The sequence below is a fragment of the Sphaeramia orbicularis genome, chromosome 1 (genome assembly GCF_902148855.1).
Source record: "Sphaeramia orbicularis chromosome 1, fSphaOr1.1, whole genome shotgun sequence".
In the NCBI taxonomy this organism is placed as follows: Eukaryota; Metazoa; Chordata; class Actinopteri; order Kurtiformes; family Apogonidae; genus Sphaeramia; species Sphaeramia orbicularis.
In genome coordinates this window covers 45,913,640-45,936,043 of record NC_043957.1, presented here as the reverse complement: position 1 = coordinate 45,936,043, position 22,404 = coordinate 45,913,640, and the positions used below count along the sequence as shown (strand labels likewise).

Genomic DNA, 22,404 nt, shown 5'->3' with positions numbered 1-22,404 from the left:
ACAATGACTTTGAAAATATAGTTTAAAGGCTGACAAACTCCATAGTGTCTCTTTAAACAACCTCACCAATTCAGTTTGTTATTGATTCTTGATAGAACATACCGGTGCGATACAAGGCCGTTGGTCCTATTTTTTAAAGCAGGGGCGTCAAACTCATTTTCTTTCAGGGGCCACTTTCTGCCCGATTTGATCTCCAGTGGGCCAGACTAGTAAAATAATAACATAATAACCTATAAATAGTGACAACTCCAAAGTTTTGTCTTTGTTTTAGTACAAAAACACCCCATTAAATTATGAAGGTACTTACTTTTATAAACTATCCAAACAAAAAAAATTTAAATAACCTGAAAAAACTGAAATGTCTTAAGAAAAATAAGTGCAATTTTTACAATATTGTGCCTCAGCTTATCATTTCTACAAGTATAGTTTGGATCGGATCAACAAAGACATTAATTACTTAGTAACAGGCAGAAAATAGTTATAATTGTGCTTCATTTTCTTTAGTTATTTCAGGTTGTTCATATTTGTTCAGATTATTCACATTTTATTGTTACAGGATAGATTGTAAATGTAAATATTTTCATAATTTAATGTTATTTTTTGCACTAAAACAAGGACAAAAATTTGAAGTTGTCATTACTTATAGACATAGTGTAATATAATTTTTTTCACATCAACCCAGAAGAAAATATAGTCATTATTTTTTGTAGGTTATTATGCTGTTATTATTTTACTGTAGATCATATTGGTCTATATGTGGAACCTGAACTAAACTGAGTTCCACAGCCTTGACTGTGGAATTTTTGCACTTTGTAAATTCAGCCCACGGGCAGGATTGTAGCCTTTGGCGGGCCACATTCGGTCGGCATGTTTGACACCCCTGTTTTACAGGTTTGATATGATGGGGCCCAAAGTGATTTTCCACCAAAATCTATGGAGACACCCCTGTTACTATGAAATGCACATGTGTTTTTCGTGCCCATCTGTGGCTGAAGAGGCAACAGAGTGCGTGTGTGTGTGCGTGTGCGTGTCAGTGTGTGCGTGTGTGCGCGTGTGTGTGTGTGTATTGAAGCCCCGCAGATGCAGCCTCTGTGCGGCTGTTGCTGGGAGCTCCGGCCAATCAAAGCCGCTGCGCTCCTACACAAGTACATTGGGGGCTGGAGAAGCATGACATCATGCGGAGCTCCGTCCCTTCCTGCGAAAACAAAGAGTCAAACAGACTCACAACAGCCGAGCACAGACCCGGTCCGCCCCGCTCCACTCCGCCGCCCACACTCAGGATGCACCGGCAGTCTGCGCGCTGAGATCCCGGCGTGTGTAGCGCGTAGTCTGGGAGGGGCGTCCGTCAGACCGTCTGTCCTTCTGTCTGTCTGTCTGTCCGTCTGTCCGGGGGAATGGCGGATGGGGAGGCCGCCGTATCTATGGAGTGGGACAGCGGCGGTGTAGCAGAATAACATCCAACATCACAGCGTTTTTGATTATTATTATTATTATAATTATTATTATTATTACTCTTATTATCTGAGTTTGATCTCCAGCTCTCGCTATGGATCCGGAGAAAACGCTGACATTCTGCCACGGGCTGACGGCTGAGGAGGTACGGTGTTACTGCACAGCTTCCACACACACACGCACGTACACACGCACGCACATGCACGCGCACAGGCTGCTGTCAACAGCTGGGCTTCAGCTCCTCTGCAGAACAACATGCTTTCCACGGCCTGCGTTGTTGTTGATAAACACTGGCCTCAACACGGTCCGTATAATTGTTGTCTTTTCAGTCAGTGTTCTGCCTTTTGACACATTTCTTCCATCATACTGTCGTTAAACTGCAGCAAACCTATTTATTGTTGATAAAAGTCAGCCGCATTATTTCGTTGTGTCTCTGCGGTTAATGCAACACACAAGTTTAAAGTGCACTTACAGGCTATTCTAATGTGGGCTATTTGTCTCATATTGTAAAAATGTCACCGGCAAAAAAAAAAAAAAAAAAAAGTAATTGAGTCAACTGCTGCATACAGTCAACTTGGATTTTCAATCTCAAAGTAATGTCTATACATATTGTTGATTTCAGTAGTCTGTGTCTTGGTGATGTGTTGCTTAAACTCACAAAGACTTTAAGGGATTTGTTTTAATGCACCATGGATGTAATCCAAATATATGCATGGATGATTAAGAGTTTTTATAGCCTCATAAATTGGACGTACGCTGCTTATTGAGCAGATGAACACTAAACTGCTGATTCAGAATTCGACTACTATGGCATTAACCTCCATATTCAAGCCAAGGTATTTAAAAAAACTTGATGGGTTCTACTTGGATCTAGTGTGTTTTATAAGTAGTGAAGGAGACCTGTGTATACAGGAAGTCTACTGTCACATTTAATGCAACCAAAATGTAACAAACAGGGATATATATATATATATATATATATATATATATATATATATATATATATATATATATATATATATATATATATATATACACTGCTTAGCCAAAAATAGGCATTCAATATTTTGTTAGACTGCTTTAAAGGAGTGATATTTTGCTTTTTTAAATTGAATTATGCATTTTAAAACATTTCTCTGTGGTCTACATAAACTGTAAATGCTATGCTTGGGTCAGAATTCTTCATTAATTCAACTCCACAGATCCATCTTCAACCCTATTTCTGAGTAATGACACCAGAAAGGTCATTTTGAGCGCTGGCCCTTTAAATGCAAATGAGCCACTTCACGCCCCACCCTCTCCAGGTTGTTGACTGTGCTGTTCTGTCCTGTTTAGCCACTGTTGTGTTTGTTAGTACAACCAATTACTGAACATTTTAGGTAATCTGCATAAAGTTTGGACATATTTTCAGTATGGACTACAACCGCTGCTGCTGACAAATGATTATGTTGTACTCGGAGAAATGTTCATCAGACGTCTTGACCTTATATGTGTAAATGTTGTGACATAACTAGTTATAGACATAACAAATGAAGAAGGAATTATAACCAGTTGTGGAAATCCACTTGATTTTTGCCAGAATTAATATAATGATAGCTTTGCAGCACCTGGAGGGTTCAGATTCAAACTTTAGGAACTGCTAGGGTCCAAATACACAAATAAATGAACCAAAGACTAATAAAAGTGGGTTCAGCAAAATACGACCCCTTTAAGTTGAGATAAGTGGATGCATTTGCTGTGGCATCGTTTATACCAGGTAATGGATATGGAATGTCACAGTAAATGTCACAACATTTATGTCTCTGCAGTTGCATTACTTTTTGGTTAAGATCTTGTGTTGATGGTAGAGGATTAGACTACTGTGTAAAGTCTTCTCCATCACATACTAAAGATTCTCAGTGGGGTTCAGGTCTGGACTCTGGAGTATCCAATCCATGTGTGAAAATGATGTTTTATCTTCTTCATGTTTCATATGTCTGTGTCACCAGGGAAGAAAAAATCTGCTGATATTCAGACCTGAACTCATTTTATACACACATAACTTTGCAGAACCCAGACCTGACCAACTGAACCAGCCCCAGATCATAACACTGCCCCCACAGGCTTGTACTGTTGGTACTAGGCATGATGGGTAATCACCTCATCCATCACTCTGGAACAGGGTCAATCTGAGCTCATCAGACCACATGACCTTTTTCCACTGAAATCTTTATCCTCTATCAAACTGATGGATGTTTAAAAAATGAGAAGCTACTGCATCAGTTCATGAGTAAAATAAGTTTTTGTAGCTAAAACGTATTAATTACTACATTAATTATCAAGAGGAATTACCTGAACTATTTGCTTAGTTAAATCCAAGTAGTGACTTACCATTGATTTTTTTTTTTGTTTAGTTTTTTTGTGGGACTGTGTATAAAAACATAAAGCAGTACATAAAAGAATGCAGTGTTGGTATAACGTTGACCAGTGTGGTTTAAGCGGTTTGTACAAGTTTAACCCATAGAGACCCAAACAGCCACCGATGACACAAACCATCAACAGATCTAAACTGTTTAATACCTGTTGATCCACTAATCCTATCAATCCATGTAAATAATTGATGTAAAATGCAGTTTGTCATCTTTTTATGGGCATCAGATATGACCCATTTGGACATTCTGAGGCTCCATAGTTACCGTGGAAACACCGTCATCTTCTCCAACATTGATTCACCAGTTATATGTATGGAGTTGGATTAATGACAGTGGATGGGCACACTTGTTTTTACATTCAGTTAGCAATATCTTTGTTGAAAAAATAACTTTTTCTTCATTTTTCTCTGTTTTGATATAATTACCTCTGCCAGGAGGTATTGTGATCACTTTGCTTTGTGTATTTGTTTGTTTGCGTGTTTTCTTGTTTGTTAGCAACTTTACGGGAAAACTATTACAACCATCTTTACCAAATTGTACCCACAGATAGGCCTATGCCCTGGGATGAACCCATTACATTTTGGGCCAAGTAGGCCAAAGTTCAAGGTCACAGCAAGGTCACAAAATCTCAAATTTTCCTATCTCTCATCATTGAGCAGTTTTCGAAAATTCATAAAAAATTCAAAACGACTCCGATTAGCCTCCAATTTGATACACTTATAGCTTATAACAATATCTTGTATCTGGCACAAAATTGTCCACATCCACTGTGGAGTGTGGACTCTGTGGACATTTCAATTTAACATTGAAAATCCCATTTCCGACACATTTTTCATTATAACTCAACAAATATTGATTGGAATTTAATATAATTTGACATACACATGACTCGTACCAAGCTTCAACTTTTTTTGCTGTATGGAACAACCTTGAAACTGTTTAATTTAAAAAGAAATAGTCGATCCACACATGCATACCGTTCGGGGTGCTTGGCGAAGGTTTGCGTTCTCTGAACACTTGTTAACTTTTAATTTACTCTGAGTTTTCATGAACATTTACATGATCTGGGAATTAAATATAGGAAAACACATGATTTACACCAAAAAAAGAAAAATACAGAGGATAATATTCTTTAATAAATTGGTGATAAATCCGTTAAGAATGGTAGAAATAGAGACAAATTCATTTAACTGCCACAGAAGTAGCACTGGGACTTTATGGGTTAAAATGACAGTATAAAAGTGAAACCCAACAAATAGTTTACACCATCAAATGAAAATGAAGCACTGTTCACAAATCTGTAGATGAGAGATATTCAGAAGAAATCCAGTCACTGTGGATTTTTAAAAGCACATGGAATAATCATGGAGTAGAAAAAGACAACAGCTGTTCACTTTGCCAGTGTCACCCCAGAAAAAAGTTGCCGTGTTGTAGATAAAATATCTGACTTTATTAGAAACCTGGTAACTGTGGAGTAATATATCAAAACACCTGCTGACATAAACCAATCTGTAAATTAATCTATAACTGAATATCAAAATAATTGTGAAAAATAAGAGCGTGTGTGTGTGTGTGTGTGTGTGTGTGTGTGTGTGTGTGTGTGTGTGTGTGCGTGTGTGTGTGTGTGCGTGTAGACATTCAGGACCCCATGAGTAGAAGTCATTTGTGGTTAGTGTGTGGTCTCCAGGGAAGCCTGAACGATCACTTCACACCCACATGCTGTGTGGTGGGCATGCCACAGGAACTCAACACAAGTGACACCAGAATGTTTCCCCTCCTGATAATACAGTTATAAATCACCTGAAGTTATGCCTTTGTGTAACATTTAACATCTTATTACAAAGACAAGGGGACAGACAAAAACACAAAAAGACATTGCGTTACTTAACCCTTTCATGCATGAATCATGAGAACCTTAATCAAGATTTTTTTTCCTGAGTGTTTTTATTCCTCTTTAGGCATGAACAAAAACAATGTGATTGAATTTTTTTTTTTTTTTTAATCAACCTGTTTTTCATGGAGTTACAAAAATGTCCACTCAGCTACACCATGAATTTTATTCTTGAAGCAAAGAAACATGTATTTAAAACCCAATATCATAAAGTGATATGAAAAACAGTGAAATGAAACCATGTTTAATGCAGCTAATCTGATGTTTTCTCACATTTTAACATATTCTAATACTAGTTATAACTCACTTCATAGAGATAATATGCAAAAAAATAAATATTAACAATTGATTTCCACTCAAGAACCAATCAAGAACAGCAAAGTTACAATAATGGTATGAATTGCAGTTTATGAAATGATGCATAAGTGTCCATAAGTGTGAGTGAAAGGGTTAAACTTCATTGTACAGAGGGCTGGGAGATATGACCAGTAAACTATAACCTTGTGTTACTAAAGATACACAATTTTAGCAAACTTTTTCACAAATAGTTTTCTTTAGTAAAACTCTAAATGAGTGCTTCTATGAAACTGGTCCCTAAAAACAGGAAGAGCAGGGCTAAAACTTCAAACAAGATGTAGACTAATGTTATGAAGCAAGTTTGGAAGCACTTTGGGCCTATTTTAAAAATAAATATTTAGTAAGATAAAAGACATTTTTTTCAGGTAAAACACTTTTTTCTGTTATTTTTATACAAAAATCCACATGTAACATGGTAAAAAGGACACGAAAATTACACGTTACTATTTTTTTTTAATATCTTTTTATTCTCTCAATGGTACATTTTGGGAATTGAACTAATTATGCAAGGCAGAGTGTTTCACAAAAATGACCGCTGTTGCAAAATCACTCGCGATTTATATTTGTTTGAATGTGCAGGTTCCGCATGTAACGCGAGTGGACGCAACGGGTTACACACAAAATCATGAATGAGACTGAGATTCATGAAAAACTTTGACATCTGGATTAAAACATAACATGCTGCACACTTTTAATCCCCCTCAGCCAACTATAGTATAAGATTCTGTTGAAAGTTCCTGCACTATAAATTAGATTAGATTGTCTTTGTGAAAAACTTATTACAAACATATTTATATTTGACCGTGCTCAGATGTTGTAACTGCACAAGGCCATTTAACCTTGAAAAAGTATGTCAAGGTCACATATTATCAACAGGCTTCTGCTCCATGCCAAGATGCATCCACAGTATAAATTTGGTGCAGATACTGTATGTCAAAGCATTCTTCAGATAATGCGATTATGTCGTTGAATGGACAGAAAGACGGACAGACGACAAAACGATTACAATACCCTTCAGCCGAGGGGTAAAAACCACTGGGATCCTCAAATTTAACAGTGTCTTTATTTATAGTGGTATATGAGACCATTTCCAGCCATGTTTTCCAGATCAAATGCACTGACACCTAGGTAGCTTTTCATGTCCCAATTTTGGTCCCATTTTTGGCCCCGATATTTTATTAAAAATTCTTTAATTTTGGGATGGCTCAGAGCAAGAGTAAAATTTTTTTGCATTTATCTGAGGTCATCATTAGGTATATCCTGGGGGGAAATATGTCTAATTTTCTCTTTTATTATTGGTTCTAAAAAACTGGCAAAGTGTCAGGTACCAAAATGAACCCAGTTTCATAGAAGCACTTATAAATCACTTATCAACAATGACAAAACAGCAAAACTTGCAAGTAGAGCTGTCACAATTTTGAAATTTTAGCTTGCAATGAAATAATTTCAGTCAATTTTACAGTCTGTTCTGTTCACTTTATTTCCCCAGTGTAGTGTAGGTTTAATAGTAGCTTAATGATACATATGCACTTGAACAAGAAGCAACCTTTAATGGGATAGAATTCTATTTCTGTTCGCCTGTTGTTAATTAAATATTGAGCGTGGTAGATATGATATTACTGAAATATACACATCCCATTACTGAATATTGAACTATGGTGCAAAGTCAAACTTAATGTACTTTGGCTGAAAGAAGGTCATGATTAAAACAGTAAATTGGGCCAATACAACATGATTTAACTGAATATTCAGCCAAGGGACCAAATCTAAATGAAGTGTTTTTCTTTTCTTTTTTTCCCCATTAAATTTGTTGAAAAGTAATGAGCAGCAACAACATGGTATCATTAAAAGAGCACCATTCAAAGAGTGGAAATAATGATAAAATCTCATACTTCTGTTAGTTCATCTACTGCAGTCATACAGGTGCATGGAAAGGATTATTATTTAAAATGATCACTGTTATTCCAAGGAATTGCAGTGAGACCATTATGTAATAATTGCGGCAGACAAGTGTCACTGTTCATTATTTGTTAAAAAATTAAATGAATGTTCATAAAATAGATCGCCCAGTGATGAAGACTGACTAAAGAAATACACTGTCCAGCCTAAAGAAGAAGTCGCACATGCAATTATTTGACTGCACCACCTTTGGTTTTAATTACAGGAGACATTCACTGTGTCATATTTTTTGCTACATATTGCCTACGTAGTGTCATAAGGTTCATAATATCTTTTCCATCCATAGTTGCATTAAGTTTTGATTATTGATGATGAAGAATCGGACCGCTGCATCAATTTTTACATCCTAAATTAGAGTCCGGACTTTATGGAGGCTAATCCATGTGTGAAAACGAACCATTCTGTCATAAACCTGATGATCCTGATTAATCCTGGCATTGTCCAATAATTTTGATGTTTTTTTTTTTAAAAATACTTTATTATCAGTTTTTAACTTTACAAAAACTGTACAAAAACATGCCACAACAAAGAAACAGACAGACGTAGACTCTGCCAGACAGTTATAAACCACATAAATAGACTTACAGAAATAACAGAGTTGCAGTAAAAGTACAGTAAGTACCATGTGAAAAGTCGAGTCAAGCATCACATCTGACACTGTACTAGGAAGGGTCCCCAAATTCTCTCAAATCTGTTCTGTCTGTTGGGTTTGTACAGGCGCAGTCTTTCCATTTGAATAACATCTCATATAACGTCACGCTGAGCCAATATTTTTGATGTTAAAGAAATGAGAAGCTACTCACTGTATCAGTTAGAGTTTAACAACCTGTTCCAGCTGAAACACTTTTAACTACTGCAGTACTCAACCATAGATAGATCTGAATTATTTGCTTAGTTAAATCCAGTGAATATCTCCTGTAATCAAAACCAAAGGAGGTGCAGTGAAATATTGCATGTGCGACTTTTTTTAGCCGGGCATCAATTTTGTATTTAGAATTTTTGCTGAGCACAAAATGATGCCATAATTGTTTCTTACAGTTCTCATAATTCAACATCTAAAGCGGTGGTTTCCAACCTTTTATGGCTCGTGACCCCATTTTAACATCACAAATTTTTGGCGACCCCAGACATTCAAAACAGAGACCTTTATTTTTTGCTAAAATTAATTTGTGTTTGATCATGTAATAGTTTGCTATACTATGTTGCAAATAAACATTAATTTTAGACGACATTTAGTCTATATAATGTATATTATTATGGACGGAGGCAGAAAAGTCAGGTGTAGATTACTGCACAAAGTGAGAATTTTTACCCCACATGGGGTCCCGACCCCAAGGTTGAAAAACACTGATCTAAAGGTACCTGTATTGTATATGTTTTTTATATGATTTAACAAGAACTTTGACCACTTTTATTTATGAATGACAGGATTTAAAGAATACATGTTCCTAATGTCAGATATACTTATTAACCTTGTACGCATAGCTTTCATGAGCTGCATCCATATATGATTTAAACCAGTGTTTTTCAACCTTGGGGTTGGGACCCCACATGAGGTCGCCTGGAATTCAAATGAGGTCGCCTGAAATTTCTAGTAATTGATTTTAAAAAAAAAACAAAAAATAAATAAATAAAACAGTTACTAATAAAAAAGATATGGTGAGTTGACAGAAAAAAATCCCAATACATAAAAGACAAGACAAACTGTGAAGCTGAAACTGAAGCACTGTGGTACTGTGGTTCTGTTTATCTTTCAAATGTTCATTATGGTCGGTTTCAGATGCTGCAGCTCTTTCATAATTCATAGTTTGAGTTCTTGTTTGTTCAGTATTAATTGTCAGCCTTGTAAATCCAAGCTGGACTGACTGTACATATCCTGACCAAGGAAAATAAAATTCTCACTTTGTGCAGTAAACTACACCTGGCTTTTCTGCCTCCGTCCAAAATAATATACGTTATATAGACTAAATGTCATCTAAAATTAACATTTATTTGCAACGTAGTGTAGCAAACTTTAAGATGATCAAAAACAAATTAATTTCAGCAATAAAAAAGGCTCCTTTTGAATATCTGGGGTCACCAGAAATTTGTGATGTTAAAATGGGGTCACGAGCCCAAAAAGGTTGGAAACCACTGATTTAACCCATTTCTTTGGCTGCATGCTGTGATTCATAATGTAGTAAATGATACACTATGTTGAAGTGACAAATGGTATTGCTATTTGTAAAAGCCCTGATCAGTGTCTGATGATTTTTATGGTTGAATTTTGTCGTAGTTGTGATTCTGAACGTATTTATAGCAAATTATGCACTGGAATGTTTGCATATCTACACAGACACACCGTGCAGTTCAGGGCTGACATTGTTCATCATTGCTGACAACGTATCAGCAGCCCTTTTGTTAACTAAAGAGTCCTGGTTTTCATGACCCCTGTTCAGCACAGAAGCGAGCCCCCGGTGTTTCCACACATTTTTTTTTTTTTTTTTTTTTTTTGACAGAGGCCCCACACATTACGTACAGTATGTGTGGTGGGCATGCTTCACAGATGACATGTGCAGAGGCGTGAAACACAGAATACTGAAATCTGCTCAATATTTGGTGAGAATTAACATTCACATAACATTAAATGATTTTTATTTGTGTTGCAACTGTGTTAGATGCTTAAAGGTAGGTTTTTCTATCATAGTTGATGCTTTTGTTATTTTACAGAAAATGCAAAGGGAATTTACTATGATTGGATGTTTTGTACAATCTAAACCAGATTGAATGAATTAATGAGCAACTTATAGGTTCTGAAATAGAGTTTGCTGCCTTTTTGCACATGACATTTCTAAAATTTATCAGGAAGTGTGTGTGAATTGTGCCACCTGTCTGCAATTCCCACAGTGGAGAAATTGGTTTTGTTTAACAGTCACTGACCTTCCTAGCTCCTTGAAACGGCAACAGTGCCTTCAGACGTGAAACTAGGCCTGTTTTTGTCCATGCCTAATTAACAGAATGACGACGCAGTATCATTTCTTCCCCTCTACCCCCTTTTTCTAGTATGTGTCCTTGACTATTAAAGTGCTGTTCATTCACTACATTTGTACTATATTGCATGATTTCTCTATTATTCATTTACTATTCTACCTCTTCACCAGATGACCATGTCCCTGCAGGGGCTCGTAGGACTGGACACTGTTACGGTAGGAGCCTTTCAATCACAACTAAGGATTTGTTACCGCTACATAGTAAGAGACATTGCCCACATGAATACAAAAAGCCTCAAGCCAATCCAGCATGGTTGCTATGGTGACGCACAATTATTTATCACTCCTCTCATGTGCGGTAACCATGTACTGGACATAGCAACATAGATATACCGACCTCTTCATGCAGCATTATGTGTCATGTATCATGTCTTATGTCTTTGCTCAACTCACTTTTTCTCCCTGAGTGTTGAGATTTGGCATCTTTCTGTCATCTGTCAAACATATTTAATATTAAAGATGTTTCCTCTTGCTTATGACCAAAGTGTTAATTGTAAAGAGATATTTTGTGTTTTTTTTTTTTTCTTTTAGGTGACTGTTACTCAGAAGGAGGCAGATGTCCGCACAGTTAACAAGGTGGGGGATTTTTAATGTGTCATAAAATATGCTGCCATCTGTCAAACATAGCATTTTTCTTCAGTGAAGTCTTGCTGTTCTTATATGATGTTGTGTGGTGTTTTGTCCACTAGGTGGTGAAGAATCACGGGGGTTCTGGTAGCCAGCCTGTAGTCAGTCCCAAGTACTGTCCTGGGGTAAACAACAATCCTGGATACCTATGTGAAACAGGACACTGCTGTGGAGAGACAGGCTGCTGTACCTACTATTATGAACTCTGGTGTGAGTCAACCGACTGGCTTTTTGTCTGCTGTGTCCCTGTCCGCAAAGCAGGATGTTTATCACCCAGGCCTCCAATGTAACTAAGAATATTTACTCAAGTTCTGCATTTAAGCAATTGAGAATTTCCGTTTTTATGCTGCTTTTGACTGTTACTCCACACATCACAAAGGGAAACATTGGACTTTTCACTCCACTACACTCATCTGACGGCTTTAGTTACAAAGATGAAGATTTCTCACCGTGGTTAAAAATATAAAACTTTGAAATCCAAGACATTTTTAAAGATTTAACCAGTAGTTGCCTTTTTTTTTTTCCTCTTACGTCTTACAAAAAGCAGTGTGTAGTCACTTCAGCTGTTGATGAGGTGTCACCGTTAAACTTCTATTGTACAGGGTGGGGAAGCAAAATTTACAATATTTTGAGGCAGGGATTGAAAGACAGTGTATGACCAATTAGTTTATTGAAAGTCATGAGAATTTATTTGCCACAAGAAAATTGACATAATAGAAAATGTTTTTATTCTATGTGTCCTCCTTCTTTCTCAATAACTGCCTTCACACGCTTCCTGAAACTTGCGCAAGTGTTCCTCAAATATTTGGGTGACAACTTCTCCCATTCTTCTTTAATAGTATCTTCCAGACTTTCTCGTAATAGTTTTGCTCATAGTCATTCTCTTCTTTCCATTATAAACAGTCTTTATGGACACTCCAACTATTTCTGAAATCTCCTTTGGTGTGATGAGTGCATTCAGTAAATCACACACTCTTTGACGTTTGCTTTCCTGATTACTCATATGGGCAAAAGTTTCTGAAAAGGTATGGATAATAGTGTTAGGTATGATTATGACATCAATATATGTTTGGTTTCAAAACAATTGACGTAGTGCCTGCTGAGAAAAAACAACTAAATGTTCATTGTAAATTTTGCTTCCCCACCCTGTAGTTTCATTTTGGTAAAGGTCATCCAATATGTAATCAACCATCAAAGGTTCAAGAAAACACCAAAATCTGAAAAGATATTCATGAATAAGAACATGATGAGGCCTCAGATTTGATCTCACGTTCCGATAAATCAGGGGTCTCAAATATGCGGCTCAGGGGGCAAAGGTTCCAATCTGGCCCGTGGGATGAATTTGCAAAGTGCAAAAATTCCACAGTCAAGGCTGTGGAACTCATTTTAGTTCAGGTTCTACATACAGACCAATATGATCTACAGTAAAATAACAGCATAATAACCTACCAGAAATAATGACTTTATTTTCTACTTGGTTTGATGTGAAAAAAATATTACATTATATCTATAAATAATGACAACTTCAAATTTTTGTCTGTTTTAGTACAAAAAATAACATTAAAGTATGAAAATATTTACATTTACAAACTATCCTGTAACAATAAAATGAGAACTAATATGAACAGCCTGAAATGTCTAAAGAAAATTAAGCACAATTTTAACTATTTTCTGCCTATTACTAAGTGTTTAGTGTCTTTGTTGATCCGATCCATAATGCACATGTACAAATGATAAGTTGAAGCATAATATTGTTAAAATTGCACTTATTTTTCTTAAGAAATATAATTTTTTTTTCAGGTTATTCCCATCTTTTTTGTTTTAATACTTTATAAAGTAAGTATTTTCATAATTTAATGTTATTTTTTGCACTAAAACAAAGGCAAAAATTTGGAGTTGTCATTATTTATAGGTTATTATGCTATTATTTGACTGGTCCAGTCCATTTGAGAACAAATCAGGCTGAATGTGGCCCCTGAAAGAAAATGAGTTTGAGAACCCTGCTATAAATAAAACTGAATATAAAGTAGTAGACTCCAGCGGTTCTAACATTAACATGCTACTTGCGTCTTTGAGTACTTAGAAAGCGCTATATAAAACCAATGTATTATTATTATTGTATTATTACTCCAACTCTATTCAGTATTGTTAGTCTAATATTATATGTATACATACAGTAATATAATGTATAGTAATATAACAGTCAGATGAACCAAACCAGCTGCATTTTTCTGCTAATACTAAAGGACGTTTACTTGCAGTATGCAAAATTTTTATGCAGGACCTTTACTTGTAATGTGAGTGTCGTCACATTACTGTAAGGTTCTTCCTCTAACATCTCATCCTGCATTAAAGGCATTATCGAAAAACAGGTTTGCTTATATTGATATACTATAGTGAAACGTGTTGCTTGTTATTCTAGACCGATTGCATGTTGTCTAATAAAAAAATTAAAAAAAAATGTAGAAATGCTACAGTCACTGCCCTTTTTAAAACAGCCAAGGTCCATTTGTACTGTTTATATTTGTTTTCATGAAGACAAACGTTGGGTTCCTGTTGGGTTCATTTCCTGTTTTTCTTTTACAGGGTTCTGGCTGCTCTGGACTGTGCTGATCCTCTTCAGCTGTTTCTGCGCTTACCGCCACCGCCGGGCCAAGTTGCGGATCCAGCAACAGCAGCGACAGAGGGAGATAAATCTGATCGCCTATAATGGAGCCTGCAACTACCCCTCCTCCATGCTGGACCTCAGTATGACTGGGTTTACTTTTTTTTTTCATACATTTATCACGTTTTTATCAGATAGTTAAATGCTCAATCCAGTTAAATCTTCTAGCATTCAGGTTTTTATGAGATGCACTTGTACCCTCATCTTATCAACATATTTAACACATAAGGAAAAGAACATGCTACTACAACAGTCAGCCGAGACATGTGAACTTTTTTTTTTTTTTTAATCAAAATAGTTTTACTCCACCCCCCAAAGGGGAGGTAAGGGGTATTGTTTTTGGTTTGATTTGTTTGTTTGTTTGTTTGTTTGTTTGTTTGTTTAGCACTCTAGCAGCAAAATTATTAGTTAAATTCATACCAAATGGGGCTCATAGATTGCCAGTGTCCCAGAATAGATCTCATTACATTTTGGGAACAGTAGGTAAAAATTCAAATTTTTTTAATGATTTTAAAAAAAAAAAAAAAATTCTCCCCTTTCCTTATAATGGGCATGATTTCACATGTCTATAAAAACATCAATTTTGTTTCAATTTACTTCAGACTTGGCACATATATAGAAGCAATTGATATACTGACATCAGCACATGCAAAGACATGATGACAGCAATTGGATCGTTGCCAAAATAAGTTACAATATGTGCGAGGGGCGGGGCTTGTTGTGCCTGGCATTTGTTCATCATGCAATTATGTCATCTGAAAAAAATAATTACAGGAGTCTACCATTTTTACAGCTATAATTACAGTCATATGCTTCGAAGATTAGATGTGCTAAATCTTGGTTTACATACTTTGATACAATGAATTGTAAAACAAATGGCAGAAGTTTTGTTTGGTTTATATTTTCAAGACAAATGATAAAGTGTTATTACATATACACATAGTTAATGTACATTTATACAGTTTACTTATTAATCTTACACTAGAAGGAATATGAAAAGTGAATGCATTTTAATATGCAGACACTGTTGAAGTAAAACCCCACATCATTAATTCATAGAATTTAACACTTTGGTCCAATACTTGTATATTAAAAACTGAAGCCAACTACTACTTTTGACTGCATTTTTTCTTTATTAGTGACCCAAATTTGGTTTCACCTCTTTTATTCTGCCGTAATGTGTAAAAAAAAATTGATACTATACAAAATATGCTCGTGTCTGCTGACCCCAAGAGTGAAAATTATAAAGTTAATAAATATTTCCATCTATTAAAGTTGCATGGCTAAACAGAGAAAAGTGTTACAGTCATTAGAGGAAAAACTGACTGACTGAATGATAGAATAAAACACCTGTGAGATATTATATTATACAGACATATGTATGGTAGATCAGTAGGTGTCACAGTGGAGAGGATGAGTGTCCACTTCTGTTTATTTAAAGCTGCAGGAGCTGAAATGAGGCAGGGAAAAAAGACAGAATTACTAAATAATCCAAATCAAAGACTAAATATAAATGTATCTGAACTCATGTTGTTTCATGCTGTTGTGGAAATGTGAGCCCACTTTTTTAAGCCTCCATGTTGAAATATGGAGTGGAGTGGAAGGTCAGGTCAAGTCTGACAGAATCTGATCTGCGATTGGTAATTACAGCTGTCAATCACATATTTAACCTTCAGTCTGAAAACATGTGATTAGATAAAGTCTCTGGGTGTCACTGGGTAGATTTTCTACAGCCTGAAAATGCAGGAAAGGAGCAGATCTAGAAGTCCCACATCCTGTCAGACCACTTGAATTCCAATATGCTGAAAGGGAAAAGTGGATTTTTTTGCCTTGTGACGTTATGAATCAACATTTTTAAAAAAAAGCTAAGGCAAGAACAAATAAAAAAAGTAGATGTATTTCCGTTAGAGGTGTTAATCTTTTAAATGACCTAGAAGATCGATTAAAAGAGTCGAAAACAATTAAAACTTTTAAACAGATGTACAAATGAACTATTATTCAAAAATATAGAGCTCAGGATTGACTAAAGAAATTACTTGTTTAAAAGACTAGGATCAGTATTGGTTGTTGAGATAAGCACATGATTTACCTGAATTAAAATTAAATATGTATTCTCTTCTGTTGTATATTTAGCAGTGATTTCACTGGAAATTTATTTATTTGTTTGCTTGTTTGTTTTCTTGTGGAAACAGTGTGTTAATTGTAAATAGGGTTAGGCAAAATAACTCTGTACTTCAGCCTAAACCAGTAGTTCCCAACCTTTTTTGGCTCGTGACCCCATTTTAACATCACAAATTTCTGGCGACCCCAGAAATTCAAAAAGGAGACATTTTTTGCTATACTATGTTACAAACAAACATCAGTTTTAGACGACCATTAGTCTATATAATGTATATTATTATGGACAGAGGCAGAAAAGCCAGGTGTAGATTACTGCGCAAAGTGAGAATTTTATTTTCCATGGTCAGGATATGTACAGTCAGTCCAGCTTGGATTTACAAGGCTGACAATTAATACTGAACAAACAAGAACTGAAACTATGAATTATGAAAGAGCTGCAGCATCTGAAACTGACCACAATGAACATTTGACAGATAAACAGTACCACAGTGCTTCAGTTTCAGCTTCACAGTTTGTTATGTCTTTTACATATTGGGATTGTCTCTGTCAACTCACCATATATTTTTACCAATAAGTTTTGTTTTGTTTGTTCAGGCGACCCCATTTGAATTCCAGGCGACCCCAAATGGGGTCCTGACCCCAAGTTTGAAAAACACTGGCTTAAACCCTTTTGGTTGCATTGTATATGGAACAATTGATATGTTGTTTTGTTTATTCTTTAAAGTAATCCACGACCAAATAAACTACTACTACTACTACTACTACTACTACTACTACTACTACTACTACCACTACCAGAGGCCACCATGCCACCAGAGGCTGCTATACACTTCCTATAACAAGAACACAATCAATGCAAAGAACAGTTCTATAACAAGCCATGGTGGAATGGAACTCTCTTCCAGAACAGATCACTAAAGAACAAACAAAAGCGAGACTTAAAAGACAACTGAAGCAACATCAAATAACCCAACATCTGTAAACAATTCAGAAGACATGTAGATATAAACATATGATATTAGCAAATGCATGTACACACACACACACGCACGCACACACACACATGCACACACACACACACAATTAGAATTAGGTTTATTTATTTAATATTATTACTTAGTTTTTGTTTGTTTGTTTGTTTGTTTGTTTGTGTTGTTTTTAATTTGATCTTGTAGTATTCTTATTATTGTTAATGTTGTTTTGTTTGACTGTTGAGTGTTCTTAAGAAGGAAATATAAGGGTGAATCACATTGTTTTCATGCTTGGAAATGGATACTGTATGTCTGTTTGGAATGGGAGGACCCCAGGAAGAGTAGTTGATGTACTGCATCAGCTAATGGGGATCCTAATAAATAAATAAATAAATACTACTACTACTACTACTACTACTACTACTACTACTACTACTACTAAAATCTATCACGCAGTGTAGCCTTAAAATTAAATTGAAGAGTCATGTTGCTAAAACTGCTTCCTCTGGGGTCCATTTTAGTTTGTTTTGAATATCATTTAATCATAACCTTCATCAGTACTTGTTACATTCAGTGTTTTCTTCCACGTATCTCAAGTTATTATGACACTCAGCTGGTATTTTTCTGTTCTCTAGGCTTTCTGGCTTCCTTCAAGTTGCCCTCCTATGAGGAGGTGGCAGCACAGCCCAGCACCCCTCCCCCCCCTTACAGCTCCGTTTTTGCACTGCAAGGAGGCGCCATGGGGGGTCCGAGCTCTTCTTACCCCCATCATCACTACCACCGTCACCCCTGCCCTCCCTATCTGGGCCCAGGTCCTGGCCCCAGCGCCTTGACCTCCTCGCAGAGCTCCGACAACTACACCAGCTGTTCCTGTGAGTCGTGCTCCCTCACCTCCCCCTCCAGCACCTCCTTCTCCGTTCAGGTGACAGACGAGACATATGACAGCAGCCGCATGTCCACACCCAGTGAAGCAGGGGGGGATTGTGTTGTTCTGCCAAGAGACGGGGCTGTCTTCACGCCAACTCCCTCCCCACAGCTTCTGTCGCAAATTCCACCTGATGTTATCCCCGTGGCCGCTCCAGATGTCATACCTGTACAGAGACAGTCACCTGAGCAGATCTCACCCACTGCTCCTCAACTTTCTCTTCCTTTACACTCTTTGAATCCTTCTCGTCCTTCACACCGTCCTCGCCTCCCGCTTTCTCCCCTCGTTCTGCTGTCCTCCCTCCCAGCTGGGCATCCCCTCGCTCTCTCAGATCCTCTAGGAGCCGTCGCTGTTCAGAAAGGAAACGAAGAAAAAGAGGGCCCCGGATCAGGTCCCAAATCCATCCCCTCTCCCCCGAAACAGGCTCTGTTCTCCTCAAATGTGGCTGTTTTTATGCATTGTAACAAAGAAGAGGAGGAAGAGGAAGAGGATGACGATGAGGAGGATCATTTCCGCCATCGACGGTTAACCGGCGACTCTGGGATCGAGGTGTGTCGCTGCCATGTAAAGAGAGAGGAGCAAGAGCAAGGGGATTTGCAGAAGGAGCCGCTTAGTAAAGGGGCTACGAAGGAGTGCGACAGTGTGGCCTCTTCCACCATCCAGTCACCACTTAGGGACGATTGCGCCGAGCACAATGCCACCATTTCCTCATCCTCAGCGATCATCCCGAAGACAGGCGAGGCCATCATCACTGTGGAGTAAGCGGACAACCAGTGAGGTGTAGTCTAAGAAGTGGAAGAAAAGTGAGATGTTTATGATTAATAGCATTCTCATAGATCAAGACTAGTAGGTGAAAAGTTGTATCACTGAAGAAAAGTCTTGCAGGTCCTTAAACAGAAGGACAGAATAAGCGATAACAGATGCTCTTGATTTTTCTATTTCATGTGAGAAACTCCAAGAGTATCAAACTACCCAATGCTGGAGTTGGAGTGAGTTATGTCAGAGTAGGTTTGGGAATTGAAGAATTTTATTTTTTTGTAAAATGACATGTAATTTAACTACTCTCTCTGTCTTTATTACCATAGTTACATTTTTCTTGCTTGAGCCACAACAGCAAAAGTAAATACTTATTGTACACTTAAATCCATTTTTACCAGTGGCTTCCCATTGTCAATCTAACGTCCTTCTGATACTTTACCTTTTATCCATTTTCTCGTTATGATGCAACATGAGGCAAAAAAAAGTATTTAACTTCCTGGAGGAAAAACTCATTTTATCAGTGGTTCCCAGTAGTTCCCAGCGAGGACCCCTACAAGATAAGGGATTTAATAAAAAGAAAGACAGAAGAAACACAATAGCATATGCATATTTTCAGATCCTTTCTCTACATTTTTCTTTGTACTTGTGTAATTCTGGATAGTTCTACCTCTTGAGGCATTTATCAGTTATTGAGTGAAACCAGTGAGAAGTGGAAATACATAGATTGTGAGGAGTTTAATCCTGCATTTTAAGGGATCCTGCATCTAAAACGGTGGGAACTACTGCTTTTATATCACTAATGCTCACTGTGTGTAAATATATTTGGGACAGTTTGTCATCACCTGACTCGCTTGATTTATGATTTTTTATTTTTATTTTTTTATTTTTTTGAGAAGTCAGTTTTAAATTGATGAATTATATAATCGAGGAAACAGGTCAGACCAGGGACCTTTTTTCTTGCTGGGTGAATTTTTTCTTTCACCAGCTATTTCCCTCTGTCTGTCAGAGGCAATAATGAAAGAAGGCAACTACTATAACAGTACAAGAGCTGTGTGTTTTTTAGATTGCTCCCTTAAAAGGGGTGCAAACTTAAAATGATATGTGGGTGGTAAAGCTTTATAATGGTACTCTGACTGTATATTGTTATTTCTAACTGTTACATGAATATACGGTACTATTGGCAGACTGTTGGACTTTAATTTTATGTCTTTAAATATCTAGTTGTTGCTGTTTTTTCAAGGAAATGAAAATCCATTTCTTTTGTGGACAGACTGTTGAGTCAAGGCAGAAACTTTAAGCCTAATCTCATCACTGATTATGAATGTAGAAGGTTATGCATTGCAGCAACAACAAAAAACAAATGGTTTACAGCTTTTTTTTTTTTTTTTTTTTTAGCATGACGCTTGACACAAAGCCTCTGGAAGTGTCAGAAACTGCAGCAAACAATACAATCTGCCAGATGTGGGCTTTGACTGAAAAAGCAGAGCAATGACTTGGAAGTAAATCTTTCATTGTAATGTTTGTCTGAAATATGTGGGTTTAATGTTACAGCCACAATAATATGTTGAATTACTGTTAAATGTGTGGACAAGATGTTCTGTCATGAATCATTATCTGTCGCTGTAGAACAGGGGTGGCTAACCCTGGTCCTGGAGAGCCGCTATCCTGCATGTTTTAGATGTATCCCTCTTCCAACACACCTGATTCAAATGATAAGCCTATCATCAAGCTCTGCAGAAGACTGATAACAACTGTCAGGAGTGTTGGAAAAGAGAAACATCTAAAATATGCAGGATAGTGGACTCCAGGACCAAGTTTGGCCACCCCTGCTGTAGAACAAGTTTGCCTAACAGAGGGACAGAGACACCCCTGACTGGTTCTCATGACTTCCAAGGTTTAGATCACTAAGTAGGTAAGTAAGTTTTTCAGTCCTGGTGTTTGCATTTAGTGAGAATAGGTCACATGTCATTTACTACCTTGTAATTAAATCCCAGTACAAATTGGACTGCAGCATTTACAGTTTAGTCTCAAATCATATCCTTTTGTGCGTTTGTCTTGTTGTAGTACTTAAGAGTGATCTATGTGACTAATGTGAGGCCCATTTTTAGGACTTTGTGGCAACTCAGAATGCTGACTTTTTCGTCTAATCCCAGAGGGTAAAGCTTTTATCTAATTTACAGTTGTGTGGACAGATATGATGCCTTGGTTTGGTTTAGTTTAATATTTTCTTAATTTGTTGGAGACAAATCATGCGTGTTTTATGTGTGTAGGTTAATCTGTGCTTCTAGGAAGCGCAAGCAGGTGTGTGTGGTGCAGTTTGGTTTTTGTTAAGAAGGTCATTTTCACATCTGATTGTCTCTGTTTAAAGCTCTTGTGCAGTGATTCCAGTGTCTCAGAGATGGCTGTTGCTCTGATGGAGTCGTTGTCATTACTGGTGTATGTTCTTAAAGTATATGGTGCCTAGATGAAAGTAGACTTTCTGTTGGTGTTCTATAGTTTACTGCTGCTAAGTGAGTGTGTGTTTTCTGTAAGTTGTATATAGTTGTACATCAAATGGGAAAAACATTTTCTAGCATTTTCTAGTGCTTAAGCGGTCTCTTTATAAAATAAACACGGTATGTAGTTCATATGAGACTGGCAAAACTTGTATTTAGCAATAGTATTCACACTTTTTTCCTTATTCTAGTAAATGCTGGTTGATAGGAAATAACTGTTGTGAAAAAGACATTTACCTCTTTATAAATGATCCGTGAGCTGTGCTGGGCTTTGGCCCTTGATTGTATATAACACAGCATTTTACATGCCTTTGGCTTAAGGTTTTTTCCTCTAAGTGCAAACTCAGATTATTTGGTTTTCCCTTAGTCCCAGATTGTGTCTCTCATCTATTGCAGTTACATTTCAGCCACAGAACTGTGGAGCTACATGTTCTCACTGACAGAGCCACATGTTCTCTGAAAAATACATTTCTTTTAAAGACCTAGAAGTTCCTTTAACAGCATAATGAAGCGTAAGAATAACTCAGCCCAGTCCATTTTTGCTCCACGTTAGTGCATTGACTTTAAACCCACTACAAGCAGCTTGTAAAATAAATACAACAGCCAGCTTTTACCTTGTAAAAGGTTGTAGAAACCACACCAATTTCAATAAACAATTTTAAGGACACCACCTCAGTGTTCACAATAGAAGCTCTAACCCTGACGGTATTTTCATCCTTATAACTGTTCATCTGGATAAAAA

At 36.9% G+C, this 22,404-nt stretch overlaps 1 protein-coding gene across 1 annotated transcript; it reads left to right on the top strand.

The window, feature by feature from the left end:
- Nucleotides 1-1,172: 1,172 nt before the first annotated feature.
- Nucleotides 1,173-19,651, top strand: LOC115427074 (uncharacterized). Its single transcript, XM_030145461.1, has 6 exons — nucleotides 1,173-1,597; nucleotides 11,211-11,255; nucleotides 11,631-11,675; nucleotides 11,789-11,936; nucleotides 14,313-14,474; nucleotides 18,119-19,651. Exons 1-6 carry the CDS (start codon nucleotides 1,547-1,549, stop codon nucleotides 19,168-19,170), a joined length of 1,503 nt encoding a protein of 500 aa, XP_030001321.1. The 5' UTR covers nucleotides 1,173-1,546; the 3' UTR covers nucleotides 19,171-19,651.
- The last annotated feature ends 2,753 nt before the right edge of the window (nucleotides 19,652-22,404 follow it).